Below are 14,930 nucleotides of genomic sequence, written 5' to 3'. Positions count from 1 at the left end.
AAGGGAATGCATTCAGGTATATGCAACTGAGGGCTTTTGCGAGGCAACAGGTGAGGGAATTCCCGCAGCTCCCGACACGAGAGGTGCAGGACAGAGTGATCTCAAAGACATGGGTGGGGGATGGTAAGGTGTCAGATATATATAGGGAAATGAGGGACGAAGGGGAGACTATGGTAGATGAACTAAAAGGGAAATGGGAAGAAGAGCTGGGGGATGCGATCGAGGAGGGGCTGTGGGCAGATGCCCTAAGCAGGGTAAACTCGTCGTCCTCGTGTGCCAGGCTAAGCCTGATTCAGTTTAAGGTATTACACAGGGCGCATATGACTGGAGCACGGCTCAGTAAATTTTTTGGGGTGGAGGATAGGTGTGCGAGGTGCTCGAGAAGCCCAGCGAATCATACCCATATGTTTTGGTCATGCCCGGCACTACAGGGGTTTTGGATGGGGGTGACAAAGGTGCTTTCAAAAGTAGTGGGGGTCCAGGTCGAACCAAGCTGGGGGTTGGCTATATTTGGGGTTGCACAAGAGCCGGGAGTGCAGGAGGCGAGAGAGGCCGATGTTTTGGCCTTTGCGTCCCTAGTAGCCCGGCGCAGGATATTGTTAATGTGGAAAGAAGCCAAGCCCCCGGGGGTGGAGACCTGGATCAATGACATGGCAGGGTTTATAAAGCTAGAGCGGATTAAGTTCGTTCTAAGGGGGTCGGCTCAAGGGTTCACCAGGCGGTGGCAACCGTTCGTCGAATACCTCGCAGAAAGATAGATGGAATGGAAAAAAGAAGGCAGCAGCAGCAGCCCAGGATGGGGGGGGGGGGAGGAGGATGAACCAGAAGGACTCTCAGGGTTGTTAATATATACTGTATAATATGTATAGGTCGTTGCGACAGATAATTATATATTGGATTGTTAAATTATATTTTTGGAGAGTGTTACTTGTGATAAGGCAGTTGCCAATTAGGGTTAGTTTTCATTTTTGTTATTTATTATTTATTCATTTTTTGTTTATAAAATAGGTCATTGTTATTTGTGTTGTTATAATATTGTGTAAAGGATGCACAATGTACTGTGTTGGTTGACCAAAAATTTTCAATAAAATATTTATTAAAAAAAAACTACAAGATCTTGTACCGCCCCGGAAAGCTGAACGAGCCGTCCGATGCCCTATCCCACGGCACATGTGCCAACGCACAAATAGACCGTCTCCAAACCCTCCACGAGGACCTCTGCCACCCGGGGGTCACTCGGTTCTACCATTTTATAAAGTCCCGCAACCTCCCCTACTCTGTGGAGGAGGTCCGTGCAGTCACCAGGAACTGCCACATCTGCGCGGAGTGCAAACCGCACTTTTTCAGGCCGGATAGAGCGCACCTGATCAAGGCTTCCCGCCCCTTTGAACGCCTCAGTCTGGATTTCAAAGGGCCCCTCCCCTCCACCGACCGCAACACATACTTCCCGAACGTGGTGGACGAGTACTCCCGTTTCCCCTTCGCCATCCCCTGCCCCGACATGACAGCGGCCACAGTCATTAAAGCCCTTGGCACCATATTCACACAGTTCGGTTGCCCCGCATATATCCATAGCGACAGGGGGTCCTCCTTCATGAGTGACGAGCTGCGCCAGTTCCTGCTCAGCAAGGGCACAGCCTCGAGCAGGACGACCAGCTACAACCCCCGGGGGAACGGGCAAGTAGAGAGGGAGAACGGCACGGTCTGGAAGACCGTCCTACTGGCACTACGGTCCAGGGATCTCCCAGTTTCCCGGTGGCAGGAGGTCCTCCCGGACGCTCTCCACTCCATCCGGCCGCTGCTGTGTACCACCACTAACCAAGCGACCCATGAGCGCCACCTTGTCTTCCCCAGGAAGTCCTCCTCCGGAACGTCGCTGCCGACCTGGCTGGCGGCCCCAGGACCCATCTTGCTCCGGAAACATGTGCGGGCGCACAAGTCGGACCCGTTGGTCGAGAGGGTTCACCTCCTCCACGCGAACCCGCAGTACGCCTACGGGGCGTACCCCGACGGCCGACAGGACACAGTCTCCCTGCGAGACCTGGCGCCCGCCGGCAACACACACACCCCCCCGACACTGATCATCCCCTCCCTGCCACCGGCGCACCCCGCGACCACCCCCTTCCCGGGAGGATCGGTCCTCCTCCCGTGTCCGCCCAGGAGTGAAACAGGAACAAACACCGAAACGCTCCCGGAGACGACAACGCCGGAACAAGCACCTGCACCATCACCGGGGCTGAGGCGATCGACGAGGAAGACCAGACCGCCCGCTCGTGGCATCGGCGTGACACCAAGAATGTTGTTGGACTGTAACAAAATTTTTTTTTCTCTTACTAATATTGTAAATAGTTTCACAAACCTTGTACATAGCCCAGTGTAGGGCGAAAACTGTAATGACATGCCCGAAATTTTCCTCCCAGGACCAGCCTTGTAAACCCCTACCACCATGCGAACCACCACCCCGCCGGGTTCATTTTTAACAAGGGGTGAATGTGGTAGTATGTATTAGGGGTCATGTGGGACTGTGAAGCCGTGAGGCTATTGGCTGACAGATCCCGGGTCCTGGTTGGCTGTTGACTCCTGGCTCCGCCCTGAAGGCGGAGTATAAGAACCTGAGCTTTTACCCCGCCGCTCCATTCTGTTGCTGAACTGCTGGGGACAAGTCTCGCTCAATAAAGCCTCATCGACTTCATCTCTACTCGTCTCTCTCGTAAGTCATTGTGCGCTACAGACAGTTGATCACCAATGGTAGATGATTCTAAAAATAGCTCATGACTCACAACAAAAATATATCACTGAGGATGAAGGATTCTCGGAAGGGGATAAATCAATCATGGTTGACCAAGGAAGTGAATATACTGAAAGAAAAGAACATATAATGTAGCAACGATTAGTGGTAAACCGGATGATTGGAAAAGTTTTAAAAATCAACATAAGGTGACCAAAAAATAATAAAGAGGCAGGATATAAACTATGAGGGTAAACTAGCAAGTAATATAAAAATGGACAGCAAAAGTTCTTTAAATATTTAAAAAGGAAGTGAGAGGCCAAAGTTAACATAGGCCCCTTAGAGAATGAGACAGGGGAAATAATAATCAGGAACCAGGAAATGACAGAGGAGTTGAACAAATACTTTGCGTCAGTCTTCACGATGGAAGACACTAACAACATTCCAAAAATACATAATAAAGATGCAAAAGGGGGGAAATAAATACAACAACAATCACTGGGGGAAAAGTACTGGGAAACTAATGGGGCTAAAGACCGATGGGTCCCCTGGATTTGATGGGTTGCATCCCAGGATACTAAAGGAAGTAGCTACAGAGATGGTAGATGTACTGGTCGTAATCTTTCAATAATCCTTATATTCTGGAAAATTCCCTGAGGATTAAAAAACTGCTAATGCAACAGCTTTATTCCAAAAAGGTGGGGGACAAAAGCAAATAACTACATGCCAGTTAGCTGAACCTGTCATTGAGAAAATGTTACAGTCCATTGTAAAGGATGTAACAGCAGAGAATTTAGAAAGGCATAATATAATAAAGCAAAGTCAGCATGGCTTCATGAAGGAAATATCATGCCAGACAATTTTATTAGAAATCTTTGAGATGGGAACGAGCAGGATAGATGAAGGGGAACCTGTAGATGTAATATACTTGGATTGCCAAAAGGCGTTTGAAAAGGTAACACACAAAAGGCTAGTTAATGAGATAATGGTGTAGGGGGTAATACATTAACATAGATAGAGGATTGGCTAACTGATAGAAGACAGAGTTGGGATAAGATGAGCTTTTTCAGGATGGCAACCTGTAACTAGTGGAGTGCCTCAGGAATCCATACTGGGCCACAATTATTCATAATATACTTTAATGACTTGGATGAGGGAAGTGAATGCACTATTGCCAAATTTGCGGATTACACCAAAATAGATGGGAAGGCAAATGCTGACGGTGACACAAAGTTCAAAGGGACATAGACAGGTTAGGCGAGTGGCCAGAAACCTGGCAGATGGAATATAATGTAGGAAAATGTGAAGATATGCACTTTGGTAGGAAGATTAAAGGAGCTGAATATTATTTAAATGGAGAGACAGCAGAAAACTGCAGCACAGAAGTATTTGGCGGTCCTTGTGCATGAATCACAACATTTAGCATGCAAGTTCAGCAGGAAACGGCAAAGCATATGGGGGGATATGGGGGAAGGGTGATATGGGGGAAGGGGGATATGGGGGTAGGGAGATATGGGGGATGGGGGAAGGGGGCTATGGTGGAAGGGGGGATATGGGGGAAGGGAGGATATGGGGAAAGGTGGGATATGGGGGAAGGGGGTATGGGGGAAGGGGGGATATCGGGGATATGGGTGATGGGGGATATGGGAAAAGGGGGGATATGGGGTAAGGGGGGATATGGAGGAAGGAGGATAAGGGGGAAGGGGGATATGGGGAAGGGGGGATAGGGGGAAGGGGGATATGGGGGAAGGGGGGACAGACCCGACCCATCAGGCGGACGCCGCCCCCAGGACGTTCCTGGGCGGTAACGAGCCAGGGACAGACCCGGAGCACCAGGCGGACGCCGCCCACGTCTAGTGTGAGTGCAGCGACGCCGGCGGGCCACACCCAGCGACAAGGAAGGCAACCACAGCAACAGGCCCCCATCGCAACCGACCCAGGACACTGACGCACAGGACACTGACGCCCAGGACACTGACGCACAGGACACTGACACACAGGACACCAACACACAAGACACCTACACACAGGGACCTTAACACACAGGACCCTAACACACAGGACCCTAACACCCAGGACCTTAACACACAGGACACCGACGCCCAGGACACTGACGCACACGACACCGACACACAGGGGACGGATGGACAGGAATCGCCACTCCAGGGGACCCAGGACTTCGGGTCGGATGAGGAGCACGCCATTACGCCACTGCTATCTCCTACACCCTCCACGATTGCAGAGACACTCACCTCGGCTGGACACTTTAGCGATGAGGCATCTGGGACACTAACTGGTGTGCACAACACAGCCGTCCCAGTACAGCAGGTGAAGGCAGAAGCAGCCAAGGGGCCGGGCGTCGGAGGGCAGCCTGGCGCAGGCATCCATCTGCCGCCCAGACGGGTCTCGGGTTCCTGGAGTTACCACACCCACCCATAGACCAAATGCAGGCACGGACCAAGGGACGACCGAAGGGGGTGACGGCCGGCTTGCGGCAGCTGCAGATGAAGGTGGAGGAGTCCACCCGCGTGCAGGAGCAGGTAGTGGTGCTGGTCATGCATGACACCCAGGCTGACACCACATGGGTGGTGTCCGCGGTGGAGGCAATGAGTGCAACGGTGTCAGACATGGGTCGCAGTATGCAAGGTATGCGGCTTTCGTGGCCCAGGACATGGCTGCCCTCTCACAGGCGCTCAATGCCGTGGCCCAGTCTCAGCAGGCAATGGGCCAGTCTCTGCAGGCCATCGCTGAGGGCACCAGCGCCATTGCCCAGGTGCTGGCCAGTGTAGCCCAGACAGACAGGATTGGCCAACTCCCTGAGCTCCATGGCTGCAAACTTGCAGACCCTTGTTGATACCAGGGCGGGCCTCCAGGACTGGCAGCGCCAGATATCGGGGGGGGCGTCGGGTGCTCGGTCCGTGCGCATCCCCGACCCATGTAGAGGCCCGGGGCCATCGGGCACCCCGAGGGAGGAGGAGGTGCTGGGGCCTGTTCCGATTTCCCCGGTAGGGGAGGTCCCGGAACACCGCGACACCTCGGACTCCTCACCCTTCCGTCCCAGGTGCATCTGGTGGGCAACGGGCATGACAGGCTGGCAGCTCGCCATCCCAATTGTCCGAGCCGCAGCCTGGCCCATCTAGGCTGGGCCGCACCAGAAAACGGCCGCCAAAGGGGTCCCTAGTCACAGGGCAGGAATCACAGGAGTCCACCTCCAGTTCTGCTGAACTGTCTTGGGAAGCACCTAGACGTAGTCATAGGGCCCGTAAGGCCAAGAAATTAGACACTGAGTAAGTTGGCACATGTGCAGGGCACAGATTAGTTCTGGGGCAAGGGCATGTGTATGAACTGTTTGTTATTAAAATCACTTTCACACCTACAGAAGCTGCCTTTGTGCTCTGTCCGATGCGTGCGGGGGTGTTGTGTGAGGTGAGCGTCAGTGGGTCTGTCAGGGGTGATAGAACATCGGCCTCAGGTGAGTGTGCCCCCCCCTCCACCCAAGTCACCCTCGCCATCCGCCCGGGCAGACGACGGGACCGTGCGTTGCAGTGTCACGGCCTCATGCAGGGACGGTCCGGGTGGAGGATGGAACTGTGGCCATGGGTCTGACATTGTCCAACGATGTAGAGCCCAGAGCTCATCGCAGGGCGGGGTGTCATCATCCTCCATGGCCTGCAATAGACACGCTTCCACCGGCGACCGTGTGAGCCCGGCCCGTTGTGCCGCAGGTGGATGAGCAATGGAGGGGTGGTGTATATGCGGGTGGGGTACGGGTGGTTGGTGTTGGGTGGGCGGGGTGAGGGTGGTTGGTGTTGGGTGGGTGGGGTGAGGGTGGTAGGCTGGTGCCGTAGTGTGCAGTCTGTGCCCATACTCAGCGATTCCCACGCCCCCCCCCTAGTCCGTGAACCAGGCGGCTATCAGCCTGCCCCGTGCCCGCTGGCCCAGCCGGTAACGGTGGGAAGCCTCCCGTCCACGTCCAGCCCATCTGTCCTGACCATTGCCCCCATCCGCCTCATCTGGGGAGGTCTGCACCTCGTCTTGCTGCTCCTCCCCTTCCCCCTCTTCTGCCTGCAGCACATCGCCCCTCTGCTAGGCCATGTTGTGCAGGATGCAGCAGACCACAACGATGCTGCCGACCCTATCTGATGGGTACTGGAGGGCCCCTCCAGAGCGTCCAGGTACCTGAGGCACATCTTTAGCAGCCCAAAGCACCTCTCTATCACACCCCTGGTCGCTGCATGGGCATCGTTGTAGCGGTTCTCCGCCTCAGTCTGTGGCCTCCGTAGAGGCGCCATCAGCCACAACCGCAACGGGTAACCCCTGTCGCCCAGCAACCAGCCCCTCAGCCGGGGAGGGGGGGGGCGTCCCTCGAACATGGTGGGGATGAAAGATTGCGCCAATACGAATGAGTCATGTACACTGCCCGGCTACCGGGCGCAGATGTACAGGATCATCATGCGATGGTCGCAGACCATCTGAATGTTCATGAAATACGTCTCCTTCCTATTTGTAAACACGGCCCTGTTATCCGCAGGTGGCCGCACGGCGAAGCGCATCCCATCGATCGCCCCTGGACCATGAGCAGCCTGGCCGCCGCAGCGAAGCCTGCTGCCCGGGCATCCTGGCTGGCCCAGTGCACAGGGAACTGGATGTAGCAGTCCGCAATGGCATACAGGGCGTTTGATACTGCACGAATGCATCGGTGCACCAATGCCTGCGAGATGCCGGACAGGTCCCCACTTGGCGCCTGGAATGATCCCATGGCATAGAAGTTCAGGGCCACCGTAACTTTGACGGCCACGGGAGAGGTGTCCTCCCCCAGTGCCACGCGGTGCCAGGTGTGCCATCAGGTGGCAGATGTGTGCCACGGTTTCACGGCTCATCCGGAGTCTCCTCCTGCATGCCCGGTCTGTGAGGTCCTGGTACAATGAGCGGGGCCGGTACACACGGGGCCTCATCGGGCGTCTCCATCGCCGTGGCACCACCACCTCCTCCTCCTCCTCCTCGTCCTATCGTGCGGGCGGCCCTCCAGCCTGGGCGGCTGCCACCTGCCTCCCTGCGGCACTCTCCTCTGGGGCAGCCTCCGCCGCCTCCCCGGCACGCTCCTGCTCCAGCTCCTGGGTGATTTACGTCGCCCCCTGCCGATTCTTCGACCAGCCGGGTGGGTCGGAGAATCCCGCCCCACATCTCTCAAATCACATCCAATCTACAACGATCTAGACACTGGAAGATTTGGGTTTCACCCTCAAAGCATTCATCTGATTTTTCTTGTTCTATTAATAACAAACTTTGACAGCAGGCATTAAGACATCATTATAAATACAATTTAAAAAATGTTTGGATTATGGCATCATTTTTGAATTTATAATTTTCACACAAGAATTTTACATTTTATGTAAAATAACATTTTAAAGTCAGGTTCTAACCTTTTTGCTAAAGCTGACGCTGATGAGGTTTGTGCTTGGATTACGAACTATAAGAGGTTGATTTAAGTTAAATCGGCAGTCTTCGTCCACTTTCACAGCCCACTCTGCGTACACTTGCTCTGAGAATTTCTGAAGTAGTGATTTCATCTCCATGTATTTATTTGAAACAAGTTTGCCATCATCGTCTGATATATAACTGCTCCAAAGGAAAAGAAAATTAATGGAAAATGTGAATTTGGGAACAACTAAAGGTACACTTAACCGTTTTCAGTCTCATTTTAAACGCACGTACAAAGTTTGTGTTTTTCGGTAAAAGGGGCGGACGTCGGGACATATGTGAGCACGATGCTTCACTCGCTAATGGGATCGGAGGCCCCGACGGGCCCTTTGGAGGTGGAGGGAGCTTATCGAGTTTTGGCGCGAAGACCGAAGGCTGGAGAAATACCTCGAGCTATAGTGGTGAGGTTTCTCCGCTACAAAGACAGAGAGACGGTCCTCAGATGGGCGAAGAAAACTCGGAGCTGTAGGTGGGAGAACGCGGTGATCCGCGTATACCAGGATTGGAGTGCGGAGGTGGCGAGAAGGAGGGCAAGTTTTAATCGGGCTAAGGCGGTGCTTCACAAAAAGATCCCGTTTGGAATGTTGCAACCGGCGAGATTGTGGGTCACACACCAAGGGAAGCACCACTACTTTGAGACGGCAGAAGAGGCGTGGACATTCATTGTAGACGAGAAGCTGGAATAGTCTGGCGAGAGAAAGAACTTTTGGGACAAAGTGGTGGGGTGATTATGTGGGGCGAGGAAAAGGGGGGGGGATGATTTTTCAATTTGTTAATTTTGCGATCCTGTAACTTTTCTCTCTTCCCCATGTTGGGGGGGGGGGGGGGGGGGGGTGGAGTATGAGGAACTGTGGGCGCCGGCCATTAGGGGCGGGGCCGAGTGGGAAACGCGGGCTTTGTTCCCGCGCTATGGTAATTATGGCGGGAACGGGACGCAGGAAGGAGGGGGCCTCGCACAGTGGGGGCCGAGGACAAGGGGGGAAGCTGAGGTCAGCCAGAGTTCGCTGACTTCTGGGAGCAACATGGGGGTGCAACTACGCTAGATGGGGATCTAGCGGAGGGGGGGAAGGGGGGGGTTAACTGGTCGCTGCTGCTAAGGAGAAGGGGGAGCTGTTATGGGATGGGGTGGTCGAGGCGGGAGGGCGCTGTCGGGGGGATACACGGGTACGTGGGAACCGGGTGAGGAGCTGGGTTAAAAAAGGGGATGGCTAGTCGACAAGGGGGGCGGGGGTAAAGAGCCCCCCAACCCGGCTGATCACGTGGAACGTGAGAGGGCTGAACGGGCTGATTAAAAGGGCACGGGTACTCGCACACCTAAAGAAATTAAAGGCAGATGTGGTTATGTTGCAGGAGACGCATCTGAAACTGATAGACCAGGTCAGACTACGTAAAGGGTGGGTGGGGCAGGTGTTTCATTCGGGGTTAGATGCGAAGAACAGGGGGGTGGCTATCTTAGTGGAGAAACGGGTACTGTTTGAGGCAAAGACTATAGTGGCGGATAGTTGGGGTAGATATGTGACGGTGAGTGGCAGATTGCAAGGGGAAGCGGTGGTTCTAGTGAACGTATACGCCCCAAACTGGGATGATGCAAATTTTATGAGGCGTATGTTGGGACGAATCCCGGACCTGGAGGCGGGAAAGTTGATAATGGGGGGAGACTTCAATACGGTGCTTGATCCAGAGCTGGACTGTTCGAGGTCCAGGACCGGGAGGAGGCCGGCAACGGCCAGGGTGCTCAAGGACTTCATGGAGCAGATGGGAGGGGTAGACCCCTGGAGATTTAGTAGGCCTAGGAGTAAGGAGTTCTAATTTTTCTCCCATGTTCACAAAGTATACTCACAGATAGACTTTTTTGTCTTGGGAAGGGCACTGATTCCGAAGGTGACAGGGACGGAATATACGGCCATAGCTATTTCGGACCACGCTCCACATTGGGTAGACCTGGAGGTAGGAGAGGAAAAAGAACAGCACCCACTCTGGAGAATGGATATGGGCTTATTGGCGGATGAGGGGGTATGTTTAAGGGTGAGGGGGTGCATCGAAAGGTACTTGGAGCTTAATGACAATGGAGAGGTTCAGGTGGGAGTGGTCTGGGAGGCGTTGAAGGTGGTGGTTAGAGGGGAACTGATATCCATAAGGGCACATAAAGGGAAGCAAGAGGGTAAAGAAAGGGAGCGATTGCTGAAAGAACTTTTGAGGGTGGAAGGCAATATGCGGAGGCACCGGAGGAGGGACTGTACAGGGAAAGACAAAGGCTACATGTGGAATTTGACTTGCTGACCACGGGTAAGGCAGAGGCACAGTGGAGGAGGACACAGGGTGTACAGTATGAGTATGGAGAGAAGGCGAGTCGGCTACTGGCCCACCAATTGAGGAAGAGGGGAGCAGCGAGGGAGATAGGTGGGGTGAGAGATGAGGAGGGAGAGATGGAACGGGGAGCGGAGAGAGTGAACGGGGTGTTCAAGGCATTTTATGAGAGGTTATATAAGGCTCAGCCCCCGGAAGGGAAGGAGGGAATGATGTGTTTCTTGGATCAGCTGGAATTCCCTAAGGTGAATGAGCAGGAGAGGGCGGGACTGGGAGCACAGATTGAGATGGAGGAGGTGGTAAAAAGGATTGGGAGCATGCAGACGCGGAAGGCCCCGGGACCGGACGGATTCCCGGTGGAATGTTATAGGAAGTATATGGACCTACTGGCCCCGCTTTTGACGAGAACCTTTAATGAGGCTAGGGAAAGGGGGCAGCTGCCCCCGACTATGTCGGAGGCAACGATATCGCTCCTTTTGAAGAAGGAAAAAGACCCGCTGCAGTGTGGGTCCTACAGGCCCATTTCCCTTTTCAATATAGATGCTAAGCTCCTGGCCAAGGTGATGGCGACGAGGATAGAGGATTGTGTCCCGGGGGTAGTCCACGAGGATCAAACTGGGTTCGTTAAGGGGAGACAGCTGAACACGAACATACGGAGGTTGATACGGGTAATGATGATGCCCCCACCAGAGGGGGAGGCGGAGATAGTGGTGGCGATGGACGCCGAGAAAGCATTCGACAGAGTGGAGTGGGATTATCTGTGGGAGGGGCTGAGGAGATTTGGTTTTGGAGAAGGGTATATCGGATGGGTACAGCTGCTGTATAGGGCCCCGGTGGCGAGCGTGATCACGAACAGACAGAGTTCTGATTACTTCCGTCTTCATAGAGGGACGAGGCAGGGGTGTCCCCTGTCTCCGTTACTGTTTGCATTGGCGATTGAGCCCCTGGCCATAGCACTGAGGGGCTCCAGGGAGTACTCAGGGGAGGAGAGGAACACCGGGTATCCTTGTATGCAGATGATTTGTTGCTGTATGTTGCAGACCCAGTGGAGGGGATGCCTGAGATAATGCAGACACTCAGGGAGTTTGGGGAATTTTCGGGGTACAAATTGAATATGGGTAAGAGTGAGTTGTTTGTGGTGCATCCGGGGGAGCAGAGCAGGGGAATAGATGACTTACCGCTGAGGAAGGTAACAAGAGATTTCCGGTACTTAGGGATTCAGATAGCCAGGAGTTGGGGAACCTTACATAGGCTTAATTTAACAAGATTGGTGGAACAGATGGAGGAGGATTTTAAGAGATGGGACATGGTGCCCCTGTCACTGGTGGGTAGGGTGCAGGCGGTCAAAATGGTAGTCCTCCCGAGATTCCTCTTTGTGTTTCAGTGCCTTCCGGTGATGGTCACGAAGGCTTTTTTCAAGAGAATTGAGAAAAGTGTCATGAGTTTTGTGTGGCCCGGGAAGACCCCGAGAGTGAAGAGGGGGTTCTTGCAGCGTAGCAGGGATAGGGGGGGGCTGGCACTACCGAGCCTAAGTGAATACTACTGGGCCGCCAATATCTCAATGGTGTGTAAGTGGATGGGAGAAGGGGAGGGAGCGGCGTGGAAGAGATTGGAGATGGCGTCCTGCAAGGGAACCAGCCTAAAAGCAATGGTGACGGCGCCGTTGCCGTTCTCCCCGAAGCAATACACCACAAGTCCAGTGGTGGTGGCAACACTAAAAATTTGGGGGCAGTGGAGACGACATAGGGGAAGGACGGGAGCCTCGGTGCGGTCCCCGATAAGAAATAACCATAGGTTTGTCCCGGGGAGAATGGATGGGGGATTTGGAGCATGGCAGAGAGCTGGGGTTGTGCAACTGAGAGATCTGTTCGTAGACGGGACGTTTGCGAGTCTGGGAGCGCTGACGGAAAAATATGGGTTGCCCCAAGGGAATGAATTTCGATACATGCAACTGAGGGCTTTTGCGAGGCAGCAGGTGAGGGACTTCCCGCAGCTCCCGATGCAGGAGATTCAAGATAGAGTGATCTCAGGGACATGGGTGGGGGGTGGCAGGGTGTCGGATATATACAGGGAAATGAGGGACGAGGGGGAGATCATGGTGGATGAGCTGAAGGGGAAATGGGAAGAAGAGCTGGGGGAAGAGATTGAGGAGGGGCTGTGGGCTGATGCCCTACGTAGGGTAAACTCGGCGTCCTCGTGCGCCAGGCTAAGCCTGATACAATTCAAGGTTTTACACAGGGCGCATATGACCGGAGCAAAGCTCAGTAAATTTTTCAGGGTAGAGGATAGGTGTGGGAGATGCTCGAGAAGCCCAGCAAACCACACCCACATGTTTTGGTCATGTCCGGCACTGCAGGGGTTCTGGGTGGGGGTGGCAAAGGTGATTTCGAAGGTGGTGGGGGTCCGGGTCGAGCCAGGCTGGGGGTTAGCAATATTGGGGTTGCAGAAGAGACGGGAGTGCAGGAGGTGAAAGAGGCTGATGTCTTGGCCTTTGCGTCCCTAGTAGCCCGGCGAAGGATATTGCTCTTGTGGAAGGAAGCCAAACCCCCGGGCGTGGAGACCTGGATAAATGACATGGCAGGGTTTATAAAACTAGAATGGATAAAGTTCGCACTAAGGGGTTCGGCTCAAGGGTTCACCAGGCGGTGGCAACCATTCATTGACTACCTCACAGAACGATAACGGAAATGGGAAGGTAACAGCAGCAAAACGGGGGGGGGGCGGGCGGGACCTCAGGGGTGTTTGTGTATAGATATTTGTACTAGGTTATGTATGTTGGATTGTTTGATTTTATTTTTGGAGAGTTATTATTTTTGATATGGCAGTTGCCATTTAGTTTATATTTTATTTATTTGTTAAAACGGCCACTGTTATTTATACTGTTTTATTGTTGTAAAAAGGAAAACCTTTGTATTGTTTTGTTTGGCCAAAAAATGTTGAATAAAATATATTTTAAAAAACAAAAAAAAACAAACACACAGTCTCACCCTTCACAGGTTCAACAGAAACGGAGGGTAAGCCTGAGAATGTGTTATCATGTCCAGAACCTTATTGTAGAAATGATCTGTCCATCAATGTGTTACTTGTTCCACGTATCACTGCCATTCTCCGTCCAGGAGCCACAGCTCTACAGGCCCTCACACACAGCCCAATCTCAGTGGAACCAAACCCTGGTATCCACATATTCCATTGGTGCTCAAGCTGCAAACTGCGGAGCGAAGGTAGATCACGGATAATTACCGACAACTGCAGTGAATTTGACAGTTTTTAGCAGCGAGTGGGACTGACAGGCAACAATTGTTATCAGCTTCTTAGTGATGAGACAATATAGTCAAATACAGACATGACCAATTCTTCTTCGTAGATAACTCCCATTGGCAGGGTTCTGGATAACACAATGTTTATGTATTCACATAGTACAAACTTCCGATGGCGGCCATGGAGTGAGTGGCCGCACATTTGATGGCTCCTGCTCAAGATGGATTTTTCTGGTCTTTTCCTGCCCTCAGCGTGTAGTATTTGTGGACAAAAGGTGCAAGAGTGCACTGGGAAGATAATACTCCTCTGGTGTGGCTGGTACATTGATCCGCAGACGAGGAGCCCCGCGAGAAAGCACAGTTGGAGCAGGGGAGACTTTGTGGTGCGCCACAGGTAAAGATGGCGGTGAGTAAGGGTGGCACACTGTCGGCCAGTGGTCGACAGAGCAGCTGGTGGAATTCTTGAATCGTAAGTTCCAGCTGCAGAGGAAAGAGGCCCTGGAAGACCTGGCCAAGGAGGTGGAGCCACTGAGATCTGGGATTGAGCGAGTTGAGCAGAGACTGGAGTCCCAGGGCCAGGCGATTCAGAAATTGGAAGAGGTGGTGGGGGAGCACGAGGAGCAGTGGCCTCATTGGTGGCGGAGTCAGAGTGATGCAGGGAAACCAAAAGAGGCTGAGGGAGAAGGTGGAGATCTGGAGAATCACTCCAGGAGGCAAAATGTGAGGATTGTTGGGATGCCTGAACACAGTGAAGGTGCACAGGCTGCTGTGTATGTGGCGCGTATGCTAGTGAGTTGATGGGAGAAGGGGCCTTTCAGGTATTTGGGTATCCTGGTGGTGCGGAGTTAGGCGCCGTTGCATAAACTGAACTTAGCTTGGCTGGTGGAGCAGGTGAAGGCGGATTTCAAGAGGTGGGATGTGCTGTCACTGCAGGGCAGGTGCTTGAAAATGACAGTGCTGTAGAGGTTTTTGTTTGTGTTTCAGAACCTCCTAATCTTTGTCCCCAAGTCATTTTTTAGGAAGATTTCTTTGGTCTGATCTCTGGGTTTGTGTGGGCTGGGAAGAGCCCGCAGTTGGGGCGGGCATTTCTGGAACACGGGCGAATGGGCGGGGGGGGGGGGGGGGTTGTGGGGAGGGGGTTGTGGCTGGCCTTTCCG

The 14,930-nt window shown here is 53.4% G+C and overlaps 1 protein-coding gene across 1 annotated transcript in view; it reads right to left on the bottom strand.

Annotated features, from left to right (window-relative positions):
- The window catches only part of LOC140395604 (dynein axonemal heavy chain 17-like), an 896,966-nt gene that overhangs the window by 731,245 nt on the left and 150,791 nt on the right, over positions 1-14,930 (bottom strand). Inside the window, exon 13 of the mRNA XM_072483576.1 lies at positions 8,152-8,347. Within this exon, the coding sequence (XP_072339677.1) occupies positions 8,152-8,347 (196 nt within the window). The remainder of the gene's footprint in view (positions 1-8,151; positions 8,348-14,930) is intronic.

This window comes from Scyliorhinus torazame, chromosome 18 (assembly GCF_047496885.1).
Source record: "Scyliorhinus torazame isolate Kashiwa2021f chromosome 18, sScyTor2.1, whole genome shotgun sequence".
In the NCBI taxonomy this organism is placed as follows: domain Eukaryota; kingdom Metazoa; phylum Chordata; class Chondrichthyes; order Carcharhiniformes; family Scyliorhinidae; genus Scyliorhinus; species Scyliorhinus torazame.
Note: the sequence above shows the minus strand (reverse complement) of the source record. Positions and strands in the feature narration are given on the sequence as shown.